This window comes from Trachurus japonicus, chromosome 19 (genome assembly GCF_045865225.1).
Source record: "Trachurus japonicus isolate A0001 chromosome 19, Traja_1.0".
NCBI classification, from domain to species: Eukaryota; Metazoa; Chordata; class Actinopteri; order Carangiformes; family Carangidae; genus Trachurus; species Trachurus japonicus.
In genome coordinates, this window is record NC_140925.1 from 12,884,499 (window position 1) to 12,903,472 (window position 18,974).

Consider the following 18,974-nt stretch of genomic DNA (forward strand, 5'->3'; position numbering starts at 1 on the left):
GTGGACGTGATGAGGGGTTAGTTTGGGTTGGTTCAGTCTGTTCGCTGTCAGAGAGGACGCTGCACGGCCTGGTACTTTTGCAATAGCACATTTTTCATGCAAATGAATTTGGCTGTGTAGGTTAGACACACCAAATTCAGTCAGCTACAGTACACGTGAGGGCAAAATCCAGCTGGCTCTCGGTGTCCCGCCCATTGCTTTGCTTTACAGGGAAAATAGCTGTAAAATCCTTGCGTCATATAGGTGTGGTGTGGTTACTGATAAAGATGTGGTCAGTCTGTATTTGTTTTTTTTGTGCTCTGTGCTCTATTACTAATCTAAACTAATCTGATCTTTGACCTTTACAGTAAATTCCACTGTCAAACTTTGTGTATCAAGTGAATCACCTGTAATAAAGGTATGCTGATGTTCCAGGTGATGAAGAGGAACCAGCTGAGGACTCCATCGATGGAGCAGCTCCAAAACTGCTACTTTTTTCAGTATGGCGAGCAGCTGCCTCTCTCACAGTACATGGCTCTGTATGACAACTGGGAGGCAGCGTGTCCAAAGAGTCTGCCCACGCAAGCTGAGCCAGCAGCAGCAGCAGATCCCAGCACTGGTGTATCACAGAAAACTGCAGGTAGGCGGACATGACACCATCCCTCTTCTTGCGGCAAGGTTATTAGTTTTTATTTTTATTTAGTTTTTCAGTTTGCTTTTTTAATTTCAGTGTAGTTTTAGTTAGTTCAACAAGTGTTTAGGCAGTTTTAGTTTAGTTTTTATTTCTGAAGAATTGACTAGTTTTTTTTATTTAGTCTTAGTCTTAGTTTTAGTTTTTCAGGTTGTAGGAGAAAGCCTCTGTGAGACCTCTGAAGATGAACTTCCACATTTGTGGGATTTTTCCCTTTTAGTTGCATTCCATAATGTTCCCATCCATCATCATCACGTTCATTCACTCTTATCTACCTGAGTCGTACTCCAAGTCATCCCATATTGAGCTGTGGCGTTTTCTTCCTGCAACTTTAGAAAACTCAAACTAAGCTGATGTTATCTACAATCAGTTTAGTTTTAGTTAGTTTTGCATTGTTCATTGTAGTTTTTATTTAGTTCCTGTTTTTGGAAAAATTGTCATTTTTATTTTTATTTCAGTTTACTAAATTATTTTTTCACTGGTAGTTTTAGTTTAACTATAATAACCCTGTCTTGCAGAGAAATAGTTTCTTATCTGTGCAACCATATGAAACAAATGTCACTCTGTCCCTCCACAGCATCGACCAGTTTAACAAGAGAGCCTGAAAAAGAGCAGCAGCAACAACCAGACGTCACATCTGACTTCCTCTCGGCCTCTGAGTTTCCAGAGCTTGGGGCAAAGAGTAACGTGACCAAAGGGCAGAAGGGCAAAGTCAAAGATGTGGCCCAGAAAGAGGGCAGTTTCCCCGTCTTTAAAGACGCTTATCATGCCCAGCTGAGAGAGGTGCATGGGGATAATGTCAGGGCAGTGCAGAGCGTGCAGGACAATGATGAGGAGTCGACAGGGAAGAGGAGGAAAGGGGCCATGAATCCAGAGACAATCAACAGTCTGTTGGAAGATGTGATCCGAGAAATCGCCGCAGAGGGAGAACTGGTCACCGAGGAGAAGGTGAGGGGGAGGATCCTCTTTGGTGTGTTGTTGGTTGATCATCCTCAAGTAGCAGGCAGTTAGCTTAGCATAGTATTAAAGGGATAGTTCAGCTTTTTTGAAGTGGGGTTGTATGAGCTACAAATGCAATTAAGTAATTAAGTATACTACTAGATGCAGTAGAAAGGTCTCTGCTCCCTCCCATTGAGAAACACCGGCCCATTGCGCTGCACAGAGACACAGGGAGTACACTGTTGTCAATGAGGGACCATTAACCAGTGTATTTTCAAGAAGTCCCGTCTCAAAATAATACACCAGTTCAAGAGTAGGATATAAAGTAAAAATTTACATTGCATCAGCTGGTCGGAAAAAAGTTTATTTATCTGGAACTAACCAACTCACTCAGTACTCCTCGGTATTCCTCCACACAGGCAGGCTTCGCTATGAGCTGTACTGTAACGAGGAGTACTGAGTGAGTTGGGTAGTTGGGTACAGAGATGTTGCAGTGAACCTGAACAGCTGACTGTGTACTGCATCTCTTTCCCTCATCATATTCACTCAACGTTCAACATCTGTGTCCAGGTGGTATCCAGGGTGTGTACACTGCTGCAGCTGTCCTCCCAGGAAGCTGCACGGATCAAACCCTGGAGGTTTAATGCTCTGAAAGACCTGAAATACATCATAAGAGAGATCAACATGTTCATAGAGGTATGCAAATAGGTGTATTTGCTTATGACTTACAGTATATGCATGTGAGTGTTTGGTAGCTGAAGTCCTTCTTTCTCTTTGTGCCAGTCCACTGAAGCAGTGTCCTCCATCTGTACTCTGTATGAGATGGGCCAGTCACTGGCAGGCCTTAAGGACAAGAAGCGATTCGAAGAGCTGAACCTGGGCCCTCTCTGCAAACTCCCGCTCATCCACCGCATGTTCAAGATCGACAGTAACACTAAGGATGATGACATCCCCCAGATCGAGACAATAGACATCCTGAGGGTAAGAGAGCATAAAATTCATATTGTACTGTAGGTTGTGCATTGGACTTTGTGTTTATGTGAATCAAGAATGTTTAATCTGATTCTGTTCTATACAGTAGAAATATGTATCTAAAAGCTCAGATGTGAAGAGTGAACAGTGCAAACCATCTCGAGAAAGTCCAGGTTCTGGTGTTAAACAATTGTGGAGTTTTCCTGTTGTCACTGGTGAATTTTCTGCTGCCTGATAATAAGACTGTGAAGACGTTCATCACCTTTTATTATCTCTAACCTCCAGCGTTGGGAAGAATTAAACTAGTTGAACTACATAACTTAACTACAATTTGCTGTAACCTGCTGGTAGTTAAACTACATTCATATTTTGTGCTGCATCAAGTATTTCATTTACTATTTTTTGTAGTTTTGCCAATTAAATGAAATTTTTTTTATAAAAAAAAAAGACCTATATTTTATAAAATTTTATTTTACAATTATTTTGTTCCAGACCTCTCTTTGAAAAAAGGCATGAATCAATTCATGTCATGACATAATGCCAAGCCAACGCTGCCTCTGATTGGCTGGCCCTGGCGTTCCTGTCATGGTTTTAAACATTGTTGTTTAAGACACACCGATCTAGAATATGTCGACCTCTTGTTGACTGATTTACATTTCTGGTTTACAAGTAAGGCTCAGTTAAATGAGTGGAATGAGTAGAAGTAGTTGCTAAAGCTACTTTTTTAGCTGTAGTTTTACAAACTACATTTCTCCAGGGGTAGAACTGTAGTTTGTTCAAACTACTACCAGGCTCAACTACATGTAGTTTTAGAAGCTACACTTGCAAAGTAGCTTCCCCAACAATGCTAACATCTGTTTAATTTCTGTAGCAACTTCGCATATTCCGGAAGAAGCAGAACAAACCCAAAGTTGATCTGGCTGAGTTTCTGAAGTACCTCACTGACCACTACAACTGTGACTCACCTTACGAGCTGGCCATCAGGATCCACAGTGTTGGGCTGCCCATATCGGTAAGAGACGTGAGCAATATAACGCAGGTCTAATATACACAAGTCTAACATCGTGCTTGTGCTATTATTATTATTATCTTTGTAGGTTTATGTGTGCATATATGGAAAGGATATATACTCTGTCACTTATCCTTTCATGTCAAATCAAATGATCAGAAAACAATTATACATTTATCAAAGAATGCAGACAGGTGAACTCTGTTTCTGTGAGTAGAGACGTGTGTGTGCAGGAAGTTCTTTGGTAGAAAATAATGTACAATGTAATCCCCCTCATCCGTCCCCTCCAGACCCTGCTGAAGGTGAGTCGCTGTGAACATGCCATCTTGGAGCGAGCCAGGGAGTTGATCCAGAAGGAGCTGGAGGAGGAGACCCAGGAGCAGCTGAGGAAGGTTAAGAAGAACGTGTTGGAGCAGGTGCAGGTAGCTGGGCCCTTCTCCTCCAGCAGCAACAACAACATGGACCTCAGGAAAAAATATGCCTCCATGACAGCAGCTGATGTGGTTCTGGCTGTGTTCTCCAATGCAGAGGGAGTGTTCAGTGCCAAGATGACCAAGGTGGGGACCTGACTCTGACAGACATGTGTTCTGTTAATCAATGTCATGCCTTCTTGTATGCATCAAAATGTTTTCTCAGTGGCAGTGTGGGAACCAGGGCTCACTGGTTGTGATACTCTGGGCTTAATGTGCCCTTAATTTGTCGCTGGCTGCTCCACTAATCCCACTAAACTTCTTGCTATAAGCCCTTAGCAGGATGACAGGAAGTTACATAGCTTCTATTCAGTTCTGAACCCATTAACAAAATGTCACCTTTCATCATTTTCTAATCCTCAAAACCACAAAAATGTGAATATGCATGAGATATGTATGTATGAGATTTGAATCATAACTGCATTTTTAAAATTTAATTCTGTAAAATATGCTAATCCTTAAATCCTTGACAATATATATCACTGATATAATTCTGTTTTTTTTATATATAAAAATCACTGACAGTGACAGGTGGTGACAGTGTGTGTTTGAATCTCTGACTTGCAGCTCTGTTTGATTTCCATCCTAGCACGTCCAGAGTTTCCTGCTGCAGGTGGTAGGTGACCGGCTGGCCACGGCTCTCTTTCAGTTGGCCATCTGTGGCGGCTCCCTGGCTGTGCCACAGGACCTGGTGCCCAAAGACAAGGCACCAAAAACCAGAGCAGAGACGAAGACAGAGGACAAACCCACCACACCCCTCCCCAGCGAAGGTACCAATGCTTTTGCCAAAAAAATTTGTTTTTTCCCCTTATTTTCGATCTTTGTTTCTATTGTCTTATCTATTTCTATTATTTTATCTTATGCCTGTTCACTGTTTTCTGTATGATGTTTTCTTCACTTTTCTAATTGCTTTATTTTCTCAATGATATTGTATTTGTATTTTGTGAAGCACCTTGTAACCTTGGTTTTGAAAGGTGCTATAGAAAGAAAGTTTATTATTATTATAAATAGTAACTGGTCTGATGTGTTGGTGTGTGACTGACAGACATCTCTGCTTTGTCTCTCAGCTGAAGTGAAGCAGTTTGTCAAAGACAGACTGTCCTCTCAGGGCTCAGCCAGCACTCTGGTCTATGTCTCTTCTCTGGAGAAGAGATTGAACAAACACTTCCAGGTCAAAGATTTCTTTTCTTTGGAGCTGGGCAGCTTTTTGGAGTTCCTGGTAAAACACAGTCAGGTAGTTTTCCATCTCTGTATATATTACTGCTTGTGTGTAGCCTGATTCTGTCACAGTGATGAGATAATAATCTATGTTGTCGTCCTTTTGTATCTATCTGGTTTCATGCAGCTGCTGCTGGACACACTGGGGTCCACATTGATTGTGGACAGTGGCATCGCGGCGCCCTCGGGTAGTAGTTTTAAACCGAGCAGACAAGATGTCTTTGAGTTCATCAAACAGTGTGGTGACATCACATCTACTGACCCAGATGATGTAAGTCATTTTACAGACACGTAAAGACTAAAGTTCCTCTCCTTGGACTACATACAGTGATGTGACTTTTTTTGCATATTTGTCACACTTAAATGTTTAAGATCATCAATGATATTATTAGATAAAGATAACCCAGGTAAATATAAAATGCAGTTTGTAAATGATGATTTCATTTATTAAAGGAAAACAGCTATCCAAACCTGCCTGGCCCTATTTGAAAAAGTAATTATTGCCCAACCTTATTAAATCATGAACTAACTGTGATAAGGCACATTTTTTGGAAAGCTGAGTTCAATTTTACTCTCCACACCCAGGCCTGATCACTGCCAGGCTCTCACCGTGGTTCACTGGAGTCCCAAAGCTTTAGGAATGGCTTTGTAACACTTTCCAGACTGATAGATGCCAATTACTTTTTTCATATTTTCTTGATTTCTTTAGATGGCAGCATTATGTGTGTTATTTCATGATTCAACAGGTCTGACAATGATCAGGCCTGGGTGTAGAGAGTGAAACTGAATTCAGCTTTCCAGAGAAATGAGTTTAACACAGTTCAACAAGGGGGAGCAATTACTTTTTCACACAGGGTCGGGTAGGTTTGGATAGCTTTTTGCCTTATTAAATTAAAAAACTGCATTTACTATTTACTTGGGGGCAAATACCTTTTCACAGCACTGTACTTTCCATAAGTTGACTGGAATTTTCCAACATCCGTCTCATTTTTCAGATTTCCCACATCGAGTCAGCGCTGAGGTCCCACTACAGGGTCCGGGACAGCCGGGACCTGGGCTGCGGAGCTCTGAAAATGCTGGTTGATCTGGTCATACGTCAGAGAGAACTAAATGGAGGAGGATTGAGCCAGGTTTACTATGAGTCTGCCCTCTTTGCCAAATCAAGGTCAGAAGTGTTTCATTATACAGGCACATATTTTTCATTTTTTAGATTACATTTTGTTTGTCTCCCATGAGAGGGGACATAATAACCTCCTTGATCTGAACTTTTAACTAGATCCGCTCCAAAATGTAATGTGCTCTTTCAAACATGGCACAAACATTCATTTAAACTAAAGGAAGTATTAATTAGATCTTGGTGGTCAAAGGTCAAAGTTGTGGTGTTGCAGTGTGAATGGAATGTCTCTGTAACACCTTGAGAAAAATTCTTCAAATTTGGTAAAAATGTCACATGGACTCAAAGACAAACTGTTCAGATTGTGGTGGGTAAAATTCAAAGGTAAAGATCAATGTGACCTTGCAAAACACTTTTAATTCACAGCAATTATGACATATCTCACAAATGGTTCATACAGTATTTTATATGACTGAATAAGGTGGAATGTAACCTGAAATTAGGCAGACAACCCCAAAGAGGTGACTCTGCAGGAACAAGAATGAGCTCAAACTTCTTCTTCCCTTTTCATCATTGCCTTTATCCACAGTTCAATCAGAATGATTTCATGCCCCATCACTGTTTCCACATGTTACATTGCAATTCTGTACTAAAACCATTTAAAACAAAAATTTCTCTCATCAGTCAACAATCGCGCCTCAAAATGAGAAAAAGAAAACTTTTTTATGATAAAATAATAATCAATTTTTTAAAATGATAAAACATATATTGTTCTATCTCCGTCATCCCTTCCAGGAACAGTGGTGTAGCTGGTCCTGAGGTGGTGGGGCGTCTGGGTGAGATGTCCAAGGCCCAGGCCCTGGCAAGCCTGCTGTCCTGCCCTTTGCTGGAGGATCTAAGTGAGTGGAGCCAGTGGGAGCTGATCTTTAAACCCACTCACGGCCTCCTCAAAGACTTCATCGAAAGACATGCAGGTAGAAGTCATTTCATTTTTATGTGGATGGATTGTTTGGCGCTATGGGGATAATATTCACAGCTAATTTGTGAATGACACTTGTAATTTACTCACTCACAGATAACACAGGCCTGCAGGCACTGGAGGTCACACCCGGTGTGCTGCTTAGAGTCTCTACAAACACAGGAGCCAAGCATTTCTCCAATGCCACCATGACCCTTGACCCCATTGGCACAGCTGGTCATCTGGTGTCTATGGTGGTAGCTGACGGGATCGACAATGTTCCCACTGCTCTCCTGGCCAATCACATGGAGAACTCACTGGCAGCAGCTCTGGGTAAAGAAGGTAGGTCATTTAATTTAGCTTTTTACCCCTTATCTTTTCAAATGGCTTCACAGCAAGGCAGCTCTAATGATTAATTGTCGCTACAATAGAGTGTGTATTTGTTAGATTTGTCACAGGCTGAAGATGAGGTGCTGTGCTACAGCAGAGTGGCCAAGTTCCTCCTGGCTTGTTTGATACGAATCCCCTCCAGGACATGTCAGGCTCTGCTGCAGCAGGTCAGTAACACCACACAGCGCGCACACATCACGGCAGAGCTCACTAAAACTACAATGAACATTGTACCACCAGAATGCACATCTGATTATTTTTCTAATTTTCCTATTAGCAAAAGACTTACTGTAGGGTGTGGCCTGATTTACTAAAGGTTTGCATGTGTAAAAATGTACACCAACAATCACCTAGAAACCAACGTGCAAGCAGATCTACTAATGCACTGCTTGTGTTAACATTTTTAGAATGAAAAAAGACAAAATATCATTATGGGGCTGTTGGATGAACTAAAGGTTGATCTGGAGCCAGTTACAAGAAGGAGTTAGGAAATACCTGCAATGCCAAAAGTTCTTGCATCCCTGCATTCCCTCATCTAGGTCATTTCAGCATACTGCTGTTTCTGCTGGGGGTCTCCAAAGCCATTTTTCAGGTGTGTTGTCCCAAGTCCTTAAAGCTATGTCCCACAGGATGATGGGTACCAAAGATTTCTGGGCTTTCAGGTCACACTGAATGAAACCAGATTTTTAGGTTTTTATGCAGTTTCAGGCTTTGGCAGGGTGCATGTCTCTCATCCAGTGTGCTCCTCTCCTCTCCTCCCTCTCCAGTGACTCAGCTCTGGGGCCCATGGGAATTAGGGACCTCACTGTAGAATATGTTGTTCTTCTAAACTGTATTCACTTCCTCACACATAATGCCCCATGTAGCATTTCTTCTTTGCTGTTGCTCAGAAATATGTTTCCATTCAAGTAGGAGTATAGCATCATTAGCACTGAGATTTGGAAGATAAACCAGTTGATGACAGTAAATAAATTACTTCTGTTTTCATCTCTTTTAAATGAATCTCGATGTGAAATGATGAAACAAATGAAAACCTCAGTGTCTCCTGAAGGAGTGGGCAGCGAATTTCATCTTCTCACATTGTCAGCCTCACTGTTGTCATGACAACTTTTTTTTTCATTTTCCAGTAGCTCTGTGGCTTGTTGGTGAACCTTCTTCTGTGCAGTTCTGCTGCAGCTCGGATAAACATGTCTCTCTGTCTCTCTGTCATGTCCCCTTTTCCATAAACGACTTCAGGTGTTTCTGGAGCCTTTTTCCCGCGTCCTCCTGGGCCAAGCCAAGGCCAAACAGGTCCTGATCACTGTGGCCCAGTCTGACCCAAAGCACGTGAACTGTCTGCATCGGCTGGGCATCCTCCTGGGCATCACAGAGTGGATGAAAGACTACCAGACAAAACTGAACCCACCACAGAGCCACAGCTACAACACACACACAGCGCCTGTGGAACACAGCAAGGTCAGGTCAAGGTCTATCTATTTATTTATCCATCCACTCATCTGTCTACACGGACCATCTGGCTCATAGTAACAGGCCTGGCCAGACAGACACAGTAGCTATGTTTACATGGACACAAATATTTGGAATAAAGGGCTGATCAGAATAAAAATGCGTCATGTAAACACCTCAGTTGGAAGATTCTGATCTGATTCAGCTCAACCGGAAAGAAATTGTGTTCCACATAAACACTTATTCCAATCGTGATCGGCTCAGCTGCAGGTGAGTGACGGATGAGCTGACTGGAGAGGCAGTGCCGTCCTTTTAAAAAAAAGAAAAATTTAGCGGCACCGTCCTTACATTCAGACGTCCGTCATTGGGACTGAACTGCATCACTGGCTCATACTGTCAGTCCTCTGTGTAACTTTATGATGCGAAATATGACTGAAGGAAGTCTGCAGGTGTGGACACGCCCCCATGAGTTGCTGACACAAGGAGCTAATAAAAAATATTAACCGATAGTAGGCTATTTATCGGTCAAAGTTATTGTTATTGGTTAACAGTTGAACAGTTAATCAGGTGAATCCTTAGCTGGGAAAAAAACATGGATGGGAAAAATTGAGCCACTTCCGCGTTTGTCGTTTTGTTTCATGGTTTGCCTAGGCGGAAGTACAACTTACTCTTCTGCGGTTGTTTTAGGGAAATTAGACAGCTCTGCGCATGTCAAAATGCTGCGATTCTGAATAAAGCTTGGTGCACCCATATAATCAGTGGATTCGGATTTTCCAATCCCTCAAGTTTTTAATCTGATGAAGAAATTTTGCGCATGTAAACATAGCTAGTTTATAGATTTACAAGCCAGAAGGGTCCTGGAGGATCAACTCCTGACTGCATTATGGTCTCCTTTAATCTGTCACCTCAGTATAAGCTCTGCTATAACTACAGTATTTACTGTAGAGATGTAGCCATGTTATACAGAGGGTTAATTCTCTGCCGTGTCGTCTGTTCTTCTAACGTCTCTCTTCTTGTTTTTGACTTCAGTCTGATCTAATAGATTCTGAGAGCAGCAGTTTGTCAAACCTGAACACGAGTGATGATGAGGATGTCATAGACAACGGCTTTGTCTCCTCCCAGCCCAACCAGAGTGAACCACAAGGTGACCGACAGCAGCAGTGCTGCAGTAACTTGACAACTGAACCAGTTTTCCGACCTCAGTTTTCAATTGATTTTTTCTTCCAGTAAATGGAGAGCAAGATGTAACAGTTGAGGATGAAGAGGATGAGGAAGAGCTGTTTGAGCTGGCCTTGAACAGGGCGACATCAGATGTTTGCATCGAAGCTGAAGGAGGTGACGATGAGGATCAGTCAGAAACATGCGATTCAAATGAGGAGAATGGAGCCAGCAGCGTTTCAGAGAGCACAGCCGACCTCCACAGAGCCGTGGTCGAGGACATCAGGTTGACTCCTATTAACCACATGGATCTATGTTCACTATCGGCTCAGGTGTCAAGGTTCATCCAGCTGATCTGTGTGTCCCTCTGTCTCTCAGGAAAAGTGAGTTTGGTATCGGTGTGGAGCTGAACGATGAAGGCCAGAAACTGATGCAGGTTCACCAGGACCGGCTGGGCCGAAGCCTGGAGCGACTCTCCACTGAGCTCTACAGCAAAGACACACACTTTGTCCTGGAGCTCATTCAGGTGGCTAACTAACACATCTACACCCTGATGGACACATGTGAAACATGTTTGTTTGTTCATATTTCATTTTTATATATACACAGTATGGATAGAATGATTCACAAAATGTCATGGTTTTCAGTTTTTTTTCCTTTTTTTTTGACACCCCAGAAATACCTTAAATCAGCAGAAGGTATGTAGATACTGTATAGACAGAACAGTAGTTCACATACACTCAGGTAATCTACAGGTTATTGTTTCACATCACCACTCTGATGCAATGCCCTGTGTGTGTCTATGTGTACAATCTGGCATCTGTAGGATCCTTATTGCATCTTCAGCAAGTTTGGCAGATGAACCGTCATACTGGACGTGTTGCTGCTAGCCTGTCTATAAACATGAGTTACACAGTATGAGCACATAGTGGCTGTTTCTTCATGTTCTTAATGTCATCATCAGGTTGCAGTAACGTTTCCCCACACAGCAGACTGGGACATCGCTGCTGGTGCCTGCTCTAACTCTGTCTTTTAATGTTAACTGTTCCTTTCCGATTAGTAGTACGGGTGTTTTCCTTTTAAAGAAAATGTGAGTGGAAGAAAACACACACAAGGTTTCTTGTTCACCCTCTGGACAGGAATGAGGCCCTGTAGAGCAGATGAAGGGGGGCATTAAGTAGAGCATGGAGCGGTTATGTCTACACAAGCCTAGCTTCGCATCACCAGGCTCTTCAGACAGGCGAAGAGCCTGGTGTCTGTTACACTCCGATTTTTTCTAGCGGAACCGGAAATCACAAAATTCACCAAAGTAAAAGTGTTCACCAACATAAAACTTATAAAATAGACATTACCTTGTAATACAATAGAAGCAAAATGTTAACTTAATGGCTCTGGGACTTTCTTGTAAATTATATTCCTTAAATTAAAGAGTTTCACCGCATTTTATTAGCTTAGTGCTTTTATTTTGACGGAAAGGCCTGTCTCTCTCGCCCTGGATCCGTTTCCTTAAGTTACCAAAACAGCGAGTCAACGGCCCCAGACTAACACAAGCCAGTAGCGTGGGAGCATTAATGACAAACAAAGACCTAGAGACTGTGTAAAGCACAATTTTTGTCACTCACTCAAGCATTAGTCATGACCCTGCTTTGAATAAAAGCATTTGACGTGTGAGTAAATGTGACGGAATTATGATTAACCTCTTCATGTCTTTGTTTTCCATTAGAATGCTGATGATAATAGTTACCCATCAGAAGCTGGTGTCGTCCCGTCTCTGGCCTTTGTGGTGGATAGAGACTGCATCACTGTTCTCAACAATGAGATTGGCTTTCAGGAGAGAAACATCAGAGCCATCTGTGACGTTGGACGCAGCACCAAGGGCAAACACAAATATGGATACATTGGTAAGAACATACATGTACTACCCTGCACCAATAAGCGGAATAGACAATGGATGGATGGATGGACTGAAAATATATTGCTGTTTCTTAATAAGACTTATTACGCCATTCTTCACAGGACAAAAGGGAATTGGCTTCAAGTCAGTTTTTAAGGTCACAGACTGTCCTGAGATCCACTCCAACGGCTTCCACCTGCGCTTCGACAGGACTTGTGGCTCAATGGGTTACATCCTTCCCCACTGGACTGAGGACAAGAGACCCCTGGAGGCTCAGCTGCAGAACATCAGCCAGATCAGGTTGGATGAGAATACACAGAACATGCAGATGTTTTGTTTTTAAGGCATTATTAACATGGCATTATAACTATGGCTGAGAGTGTGGGGAAATAACCAGGACCCTGAATCTGAAGCAGCTAAATTGAATTCAGTCATTGTTTATTTTATTGGCACACCTTTGAGTATATAATAATAGAGATATTGATTGCCTGAGAACATTTGTGTACTGTTAAAGGCTGTAGTTTAGTTTTTTGGCCACTTGAGGGCCATGGAACACTCTCTATACCAGGGGTGTCATTCATTTTAGTTCAGGGGCCACTTACATCTACTTAATCTCAAGTGGGCTGGACCAGTAGAATAATAGCATAATAACCTATAAATAGCAAGGGCCCTAAATGTTTCCCTTTGTTTTAGTGCAAGGAAGTACAAGTACATTATAAAGATTCTGACAGTTAATGAACTATCCATCTACAAAACAGAGTTTTCAAGAAAATTATTGCTTGAGAAAAATCTGTGCAATTTCAACAATATTATGCCTCTTCTGTCTTGTATGTAATTCTCACTCTGGCAATTCAGCCTGAGGGCCAGATTGGACCCTCTGGTGGGCCAGTTTTGGCCCACGGGCTTCATGTTTGACACCCCTGGTCTATACCAAGCATCGGCCTAGAAGCCAGTAGTGTGTTGTTGTCCACCAGAGTGTGTCTCTAACAGTGAGTCAGGTCCCACAGACTCCCATTTTGAATGTTGTGTTTTTTTTATCAGCTGGACCACAAAGATCTGCCTCCCACTGCGCTCTGAGAGCCATCAGACCAGAAACTTGTTTCATGATGTGCACCCCTCCCTGCTGCTCTTCCTCCACCGGCTGCGCTCTATCACCATCTACAACCAGGTAGCTTTACTGCATACACACACACACATGACGTTGTTCTCTGAAAACTCACAGAGGAATGACCTGCTGCTTCTGTTCCTCTGCAGAGTGACAAGCGTCTTGTGACCATGACTCGAAAAGATCTGAACCATGGGATGTTGGAAGTGGAACACACAGAGGGAGTAGAGCGCTGGCTGGTGGTCAAAACAACACTGCAGCCCAAGAAGGTGAGAAACACACACAGAGGTACAGCTTGGGAAAAGGCAAGGTGAGCAACTGCTGCATGAAGCTTCTGGGTGCCTACAAACTTCTTAACTTCTTATGCTGAGTTCAAGACCAGTTGGAACTCGGATCTTTCCGACCTCTGACTTGAAAAAGTGCAATTGAACGCCACCTCAAGTCCGAGTAGAAAATCTACCCGGACTTCGCCGAGAATCAGTTGTCTGACATCAGATATCAGAGGCACACAACGGTAAAACATCAATTAAAACGCATTTAAATGCCAAAATACATTGCAATGTTCTTTTTTAAATTGTTTTTATGCCCGGTGCAATGTTTTTATGCCTTACGTGAAGCACTTTGAATGCAAAGTTTGTCCTGGTTTGCCATGTTTTAGGTTATTCTGACCTGGTGCATCTTGAACACTTTGAAGTCAGAACTCAGAGTTTTCAACAGGGAAAGATCGCAGCATTAAAATGTAACTTCCTCCCCGCTTCCTCTTTAATTTGAGTGAGTGGGGAGAGAGACTGGGGGAATGACACGCAGTACAGATCAGCATAGTCAGAAAGCGATCCACCGATCGCTGCATTGGGCATTGCCAACATGGGACGTGCTTTGACCACCAAGCACCTCGAAATGGACAGTACGATCAAAAATGTTTGAGGCACAGGGACGAGGCTAACAGCAGAGCAGACTGCTGTAAGCGTTAGAGTGGAGACAGGTCTGCACTAAACTCCATCCATTAAGAACAATTCAACCACTGCAGCCCCACAGTAGAGTGTCTTAAGATAACACCACACACATGCCTTACAGTACCAACCTGCCTTACAGTACACCTTTAAGTGTGCCTGTTTCCTCTTAACTAGTCTGGTTTGACAATACTTTGACTCCAGTCATGTTAATAAAGCATCTTTGAATTTCAATTTCACCTTCAGATCAAAGAAGACGTGGAGTCCACTGAGCTTGCCCTGGCCTTCCAGCTCTGCAGCAACGACATCACCTACCAGCCTCAGAAACAGCCCGTGTTCGCCTACCTTCCCCTGCGCAGTTTTGGCTTTCGTTTCATCATCCAAGGTGAGAGCAGATTTTATGTTTGTAACGTGATCTGCTCAGACAGAGAGGGGCAGAGCGACTCACTCACCCGCCTCTGCTCTGCTCTATAGGTGACTTTGACATCCCTTCATCTCGTGAGGATGTGGACAGAGACAGCTCCTGGAACCAGTGGCTTCGATCTGAGATACCTCAGCTCTTCCTCCACGCCATGGATGTCTTCACTGTGAGACAATGTTATATATAATATTACACATATTATGTATTATTATTATTATATCATTGGAGAAATTCCACTGAGAGAACAGATGAGCGGAGATGATACATAATAATATCTTAAATAATTCCTTGATCTGTTGTACAAACTACAGCACTACTACCTTAAAGTAAATGCAGTTGAACAGGGGTGACATGGTATGTTCTGTAATAGGTCACATTAAATTCATCAAAATTTGCATTATCTCAGTATAGTACTGTGTCCATAACACTGCTACTGTTACCAGTAATGAAACATTTTATTATTCTATTTTCTGTCTGTATACAGTATGTTAGCCCTGTATATGTTAGGTGTACCCTGCCTCTCACTCCAAGTCAGCTGAGTTAGGCTCCAGCTCCCCCACATCCCTAGTGAGGATAAGCAGTATAAAAGATGAATGAATGAACAGATGGATTAGTAAAATTAAATTTAACATCATTACCAAATAAGCAATAAAAAAGATAATATAAACACCATAAGATAATATGTACCCATTGTTCAACTGTAAAATGTGAACTACTTCGTCATAATTTGACATCAACCATACTGTAACTGTCATTAGCCTCGTAAACCAGCCTCTCGCAGAAATGCATTTCATTTCATTCCGAGGGAGAGTCTGGCCTCATTGCCGTTTGGCCTGAAACCCTCAGAAGGCCGAGCCAATCAGCGTCGCCGCTGTGATTGATACAGCACGTTGGCCAATCGGGGACCGACTAGTGCAAAGCCCCGTCACTACACCAACTTGCTGATTGGCTGAATGGGGTTGTCTGTCAACGCTACTACTCCCGCCCAGCTCCCCCCCACCCCAAACGCTTACAGGGGGAATGAGGCCAGACTCTCCCGAGAAATGAAATGAAATGCATTTCCGCGAGAGGCTGGTTTACGAGGCTAAACTGTCATCAGGTTGTGACTCAATGACAGTTAAATCCTGATCAGTGCATACCAGTTAGAGAAGCTAAAAAACTGAAAGTCTCTTGTTTTTACTTAACGGTCTCCTGGGACCTCATTGTTCATCACTGTAGTAATAGTCCAGTAATTTTAGGCCAAAAAAGGGGTCATCGTTAAACAAATTGCAACAGAAGCAAACTCAACTGATTTTGTATCCTCAGCATGTCCTGAGTGAGGGAAAAAAAGCCCCGAAGAATCCCATTAGGGGAAAGTTTAGAAAAACACCCAAACATATCCCATTAATACGCATACAAACATTTTTTTTCACGTGTATAGGGTAAAATTTTTAACCTTTAGATATCTCCATGAAAATTACTGAGTTGATTACTTACATTAAGACAAACAAAAAATGTATTACAAGTTTTTTGAAATTCTTTGTTAACATGAGCAAATTTGCATACATTTGCATAAATTCCACCGTTTTGACGGCACATGTATATATGAAGTTGCTGTGGTGGTACCGGCATGAAAACTGGAATGAGTTGACTCCATCGGTCAACCGACAAGTTGACCACTTTAAATTTCAAGATGACTGCAATTTTTCAAGACAGCCACATCCTTAGTAGAGCAGGTATGACATGCTCCGTCTCTATTAATGCTCATGGGCCTAAATTGGTTCCATTCCTTAAGTTTTTTAACTGTAATATCATATTACAGTTAAAAAATGTCTTGTTCAATCTTGTTAACATATTATATGTTAACAAGATTGAACAAGACATTTTCACCTGCTCTACTCAATGTTTAGATCAGGTGTTGTATGAATGCAAATTAGCCGTACGTAATTGGATTATGCACTGTTGGCTCATGTCATACCTGCTCTACTAAGGATGTGGCTGTCTTGAAAAATTGCAGTCATCTTTAAATTTAAAGTGGTCAACTTGTCGGTTGACCGATGGAGTCAACTCATTCCAATTTTCATGCCGGTACCACCACAGCAACTTCATATATACATGTGCCGTCAAAACGGTGGAATTTATGCAAATTTATGCAGATTTATGCAAATTTGCTCATGTTAACAAATAATTTCAAAAAACTTGTAATACATTTTTTGTTTGTCTTAATGTAAGTAATCAACTCAGTAATTTTCATGGAGATATCTAAAGGTTAAAAATTTTACCCTATTCACGTGAAAAAAATGTTTTATATGCGTATAAATGGGATATGTTTGGGTGTTTTTCTAAACTTTCCCCTAATGGGATTCTTCGGGGCTTTTTTTCCCTCACTCAGGACATGCTGAGGATACAAAATCAGTTGAGTTTGCTTCTGTTGCAATTTGTTTAACCTTTTCTCATAAAATGACTGGACTATAATAAGTTGATTCTCTAATGCGAAACAACTGGACAAAATCAGTGAATGAAACCAACTTAAATATAGAATATACAGGTTTGAAACTCTGAGTTAAGTAAAAGCTCAGTTGAATATGAAGTAAAAGTCAGAATCAGGATGTGTACTCATAAGATGCACATGATTGGACATAATTGCTGTTTGTGTTTTAACTGTTTGCTCCTCTTCCAGGATCACCCAGAGTTCAGGGGGTTAAAGGGTCTCTGCCAGTTCCTGCAGTTCATCCCCCTTCCCGACGAGGTGATGGACTTCTTTAGGCCTGTTGCTGGGCAGATTATTCAGATGCTGAAGGGCAAAGCCTTCCTGCCGACTCTCAGCTCAGGTGTGACAAACAAGTTCTCAATCTAAAACCTTTGAAATGATAAACTCCCAATGAATAAATGAAAAGCCAGGCTGTGAGAACACTGTGTCTCCTCTCTGTTCCCTCCCTCCCTCCATCCCAGATTCTAAGGTTGTGTACAAGCTGCCATCCCAGGTGGCCGTCTGTCAGGACCCTGTGATCCGTGACGTGATTGGTGGAGACGAGCTTGAAAGACATCTGTCTCTGTCCTATCTCCACCCGAGTTTGAGCCCCGCCCCGCCCGCCTCCCTGCTCACTCACCTGGGAGTCCGACACCTGCGGGGATCGGACGTGACCACGGTAACTACAGCCATGGCAAAGGAGCTGAAGATGGTTGACGGCATCCATTCAGGTGTGTGCACACAGAGACAGAAGGATTTTATAATGGAGACTAGTGAAAGGATCCCAAACCCCAGAGGTCGTCACATGTCAGTGATGTCACATCCCCTGTGATCATGTGTCAGTGTTGTGTTTACCTGACAGGAGCTCAACATTGACTTTTATTCAGTTTTAAGACACATTTTAAAGTAATAGTTTTTCCCATTAATCAACTACTATTATCATATCAAAGATTCAAGTTAGGATTTTAGTGAATGTCAGTGAAGACGAGACCAAGATCAAGACCCCATTGTGTTTGAGTTTGAATAAAATGTTCTTCTCAAGGTGAAGGTTGAGCTATAAGCTTCACAGTGCTGATGTTTTCAACATGCCTGTCATTAACTGAGAGGTGTGCTCATGTTTTGCTATCTCTCCATGTGTCTCTCTTTACAGACAGCAGCCTGCGACAGCTTGCCAGGCTGCTGGTTTGCAACTTCCGAGCTCTGGAGCATGGCTACACAGAGGCAGACTCCATCTTGAAGATCCTGAAGGATCTACCCATAATCCCCCTGGCTGATGGATCTGTGGTGGCACTGAGCGGTGGAGTCGTCTTCTTTCCAATGGAAGAAGCCAAGACCAAGAAAAAGAGAGCTCAGGCTGAAGCAGGTAATTTAGTTTGAAGATATTCACACAGACAGCAGTTATTTATTCATTAAAAAAATGTAAAAATACACCACATATTATAATAGGTTGTACAAATAGTTTTTGTAACAAAAATAATCTTGTCATGGTCAAATGTTAGAACTCAATATCTACAGAGTTCCTCAAGTAGATCCCTTCAAATTTGGCACAAACATTCAACTGGACTTAAACACAGACTGATCAAAGGTCAAGGTTGTGGTAACTTACAAAACATTTTAAACTGTTTCACCCAGAAATTATGACTGAATTTCACACAAATGGTTCATATTTTCTATGACACTGGATAAACAACCTGAAAAACTAAATAACTCAGTGAGTGTCTGTGGTAAATTACCAATGACAACAATACAGTAGCAGATGGAGGCTTCCTGGATGCAGGGAAAGACAGTTTCGCCTACAGTTTCTAAAAATA

At 42.2% G+C, this 18,974-nt stretch overlaps 1 protein-coding gene across 2 annotated transcripts in view; it reads left to right on the forward strand.

The window, feature by feature from the left end:
• The window catches only part of LOC146967562 (uncharacterized), a 39,647-nt gene that overhangs the window by 4,226 nt on the left and 16,447 nt on the right, over window positions 1–18,974 (forward strand). For both annotated transcript variants that reach the window (XM_085762491.1, XM_085762492.1), the window contains 26 exons: window positions 415–619; window positions 1,248–1,618; window positions 2,180–2,305; window positions 2,393–2,590; window positions 3,453–3,593; window positions 3,881–4,147; window positions 4,650–4,830; window positions 5,128–5,294; window positions 5,406–5,549; window positions 6,274–6,443; window positions 7,188–7,366; window positions 7,468–7,692; window positions 7,798–7,907; window positions 8,977–9,195; window positions 10,216–10,330; window positions 10,414–10,630; window positions 10,723–10,870; window positions 12,068–12,245; window positions 12,361–12,538; window positions 13,280–13,406; window positions 13,493–13,612; window positions 14,540–14,678; window positions 14,768–14,880; window positions 17,374–17,524; window positions 17,646–17,894; window positions 18,314–18,526. In XM_085762491.1, coding sequence (XP_085618617.1) covers window positions 415–619; window positions 1,248–1,618; window positions 2,180–2,305; window positions 2,393–2,590; window positions 3,453–3,593; window positions 3,881–4,147; window positions 4,650–4,830; window positions 5,128–5,294; window positions 5,406–5,549; window positions 6,274–6,443; window positions 7,188–7,366; window positions 7,468–7,692; window positions 7,798–7,907; window positions 8,977–9,195; window positions 10,216–10,330; window positions 10,414–10,630; window positions 10,723–10,870; window positions 12,068–12,245; window positions 12,361–12,538; window positions 13,280–13,406; window positions 13,493–13,612; window positions 14,540–14,678; window positions 14,768–14,880; window positions 17,374–17,524; window positions 17,646–17,894; window positions 18,314–18,526 — 4,651 coding nt within the window. The remainder of the gene's footprint in view (window positions 1–414; window positions 620–1,247; window positions 1,619–2,179; window positions 2,306–2,392; window positions 2,591–3,452; window positions 3,594–3,880; window positions 4,148–4,649; window positions 4,831–5,127; window positions 5,295–5,405; window positions 5,550–6,273; window positions 6,444–7,187; window positions 7,367–7,467; window positions 7,693–7,797; window positions 7,908–8,976; window positions 9,196–10,215; window positions 10,331–10,413; window positions 10,631–10,722; window positions 10,871–12,067; window positions 12,246–12,360; window positions 12,539–13,279; window positions 13,407–13,492; window positions 13,613–14,539; window positions 14,679–14,767; window positions 14,881–17,373; window positions 17,525–17,645; window positions 17,895–18,313; window positions 18,527–18,974) is intronic.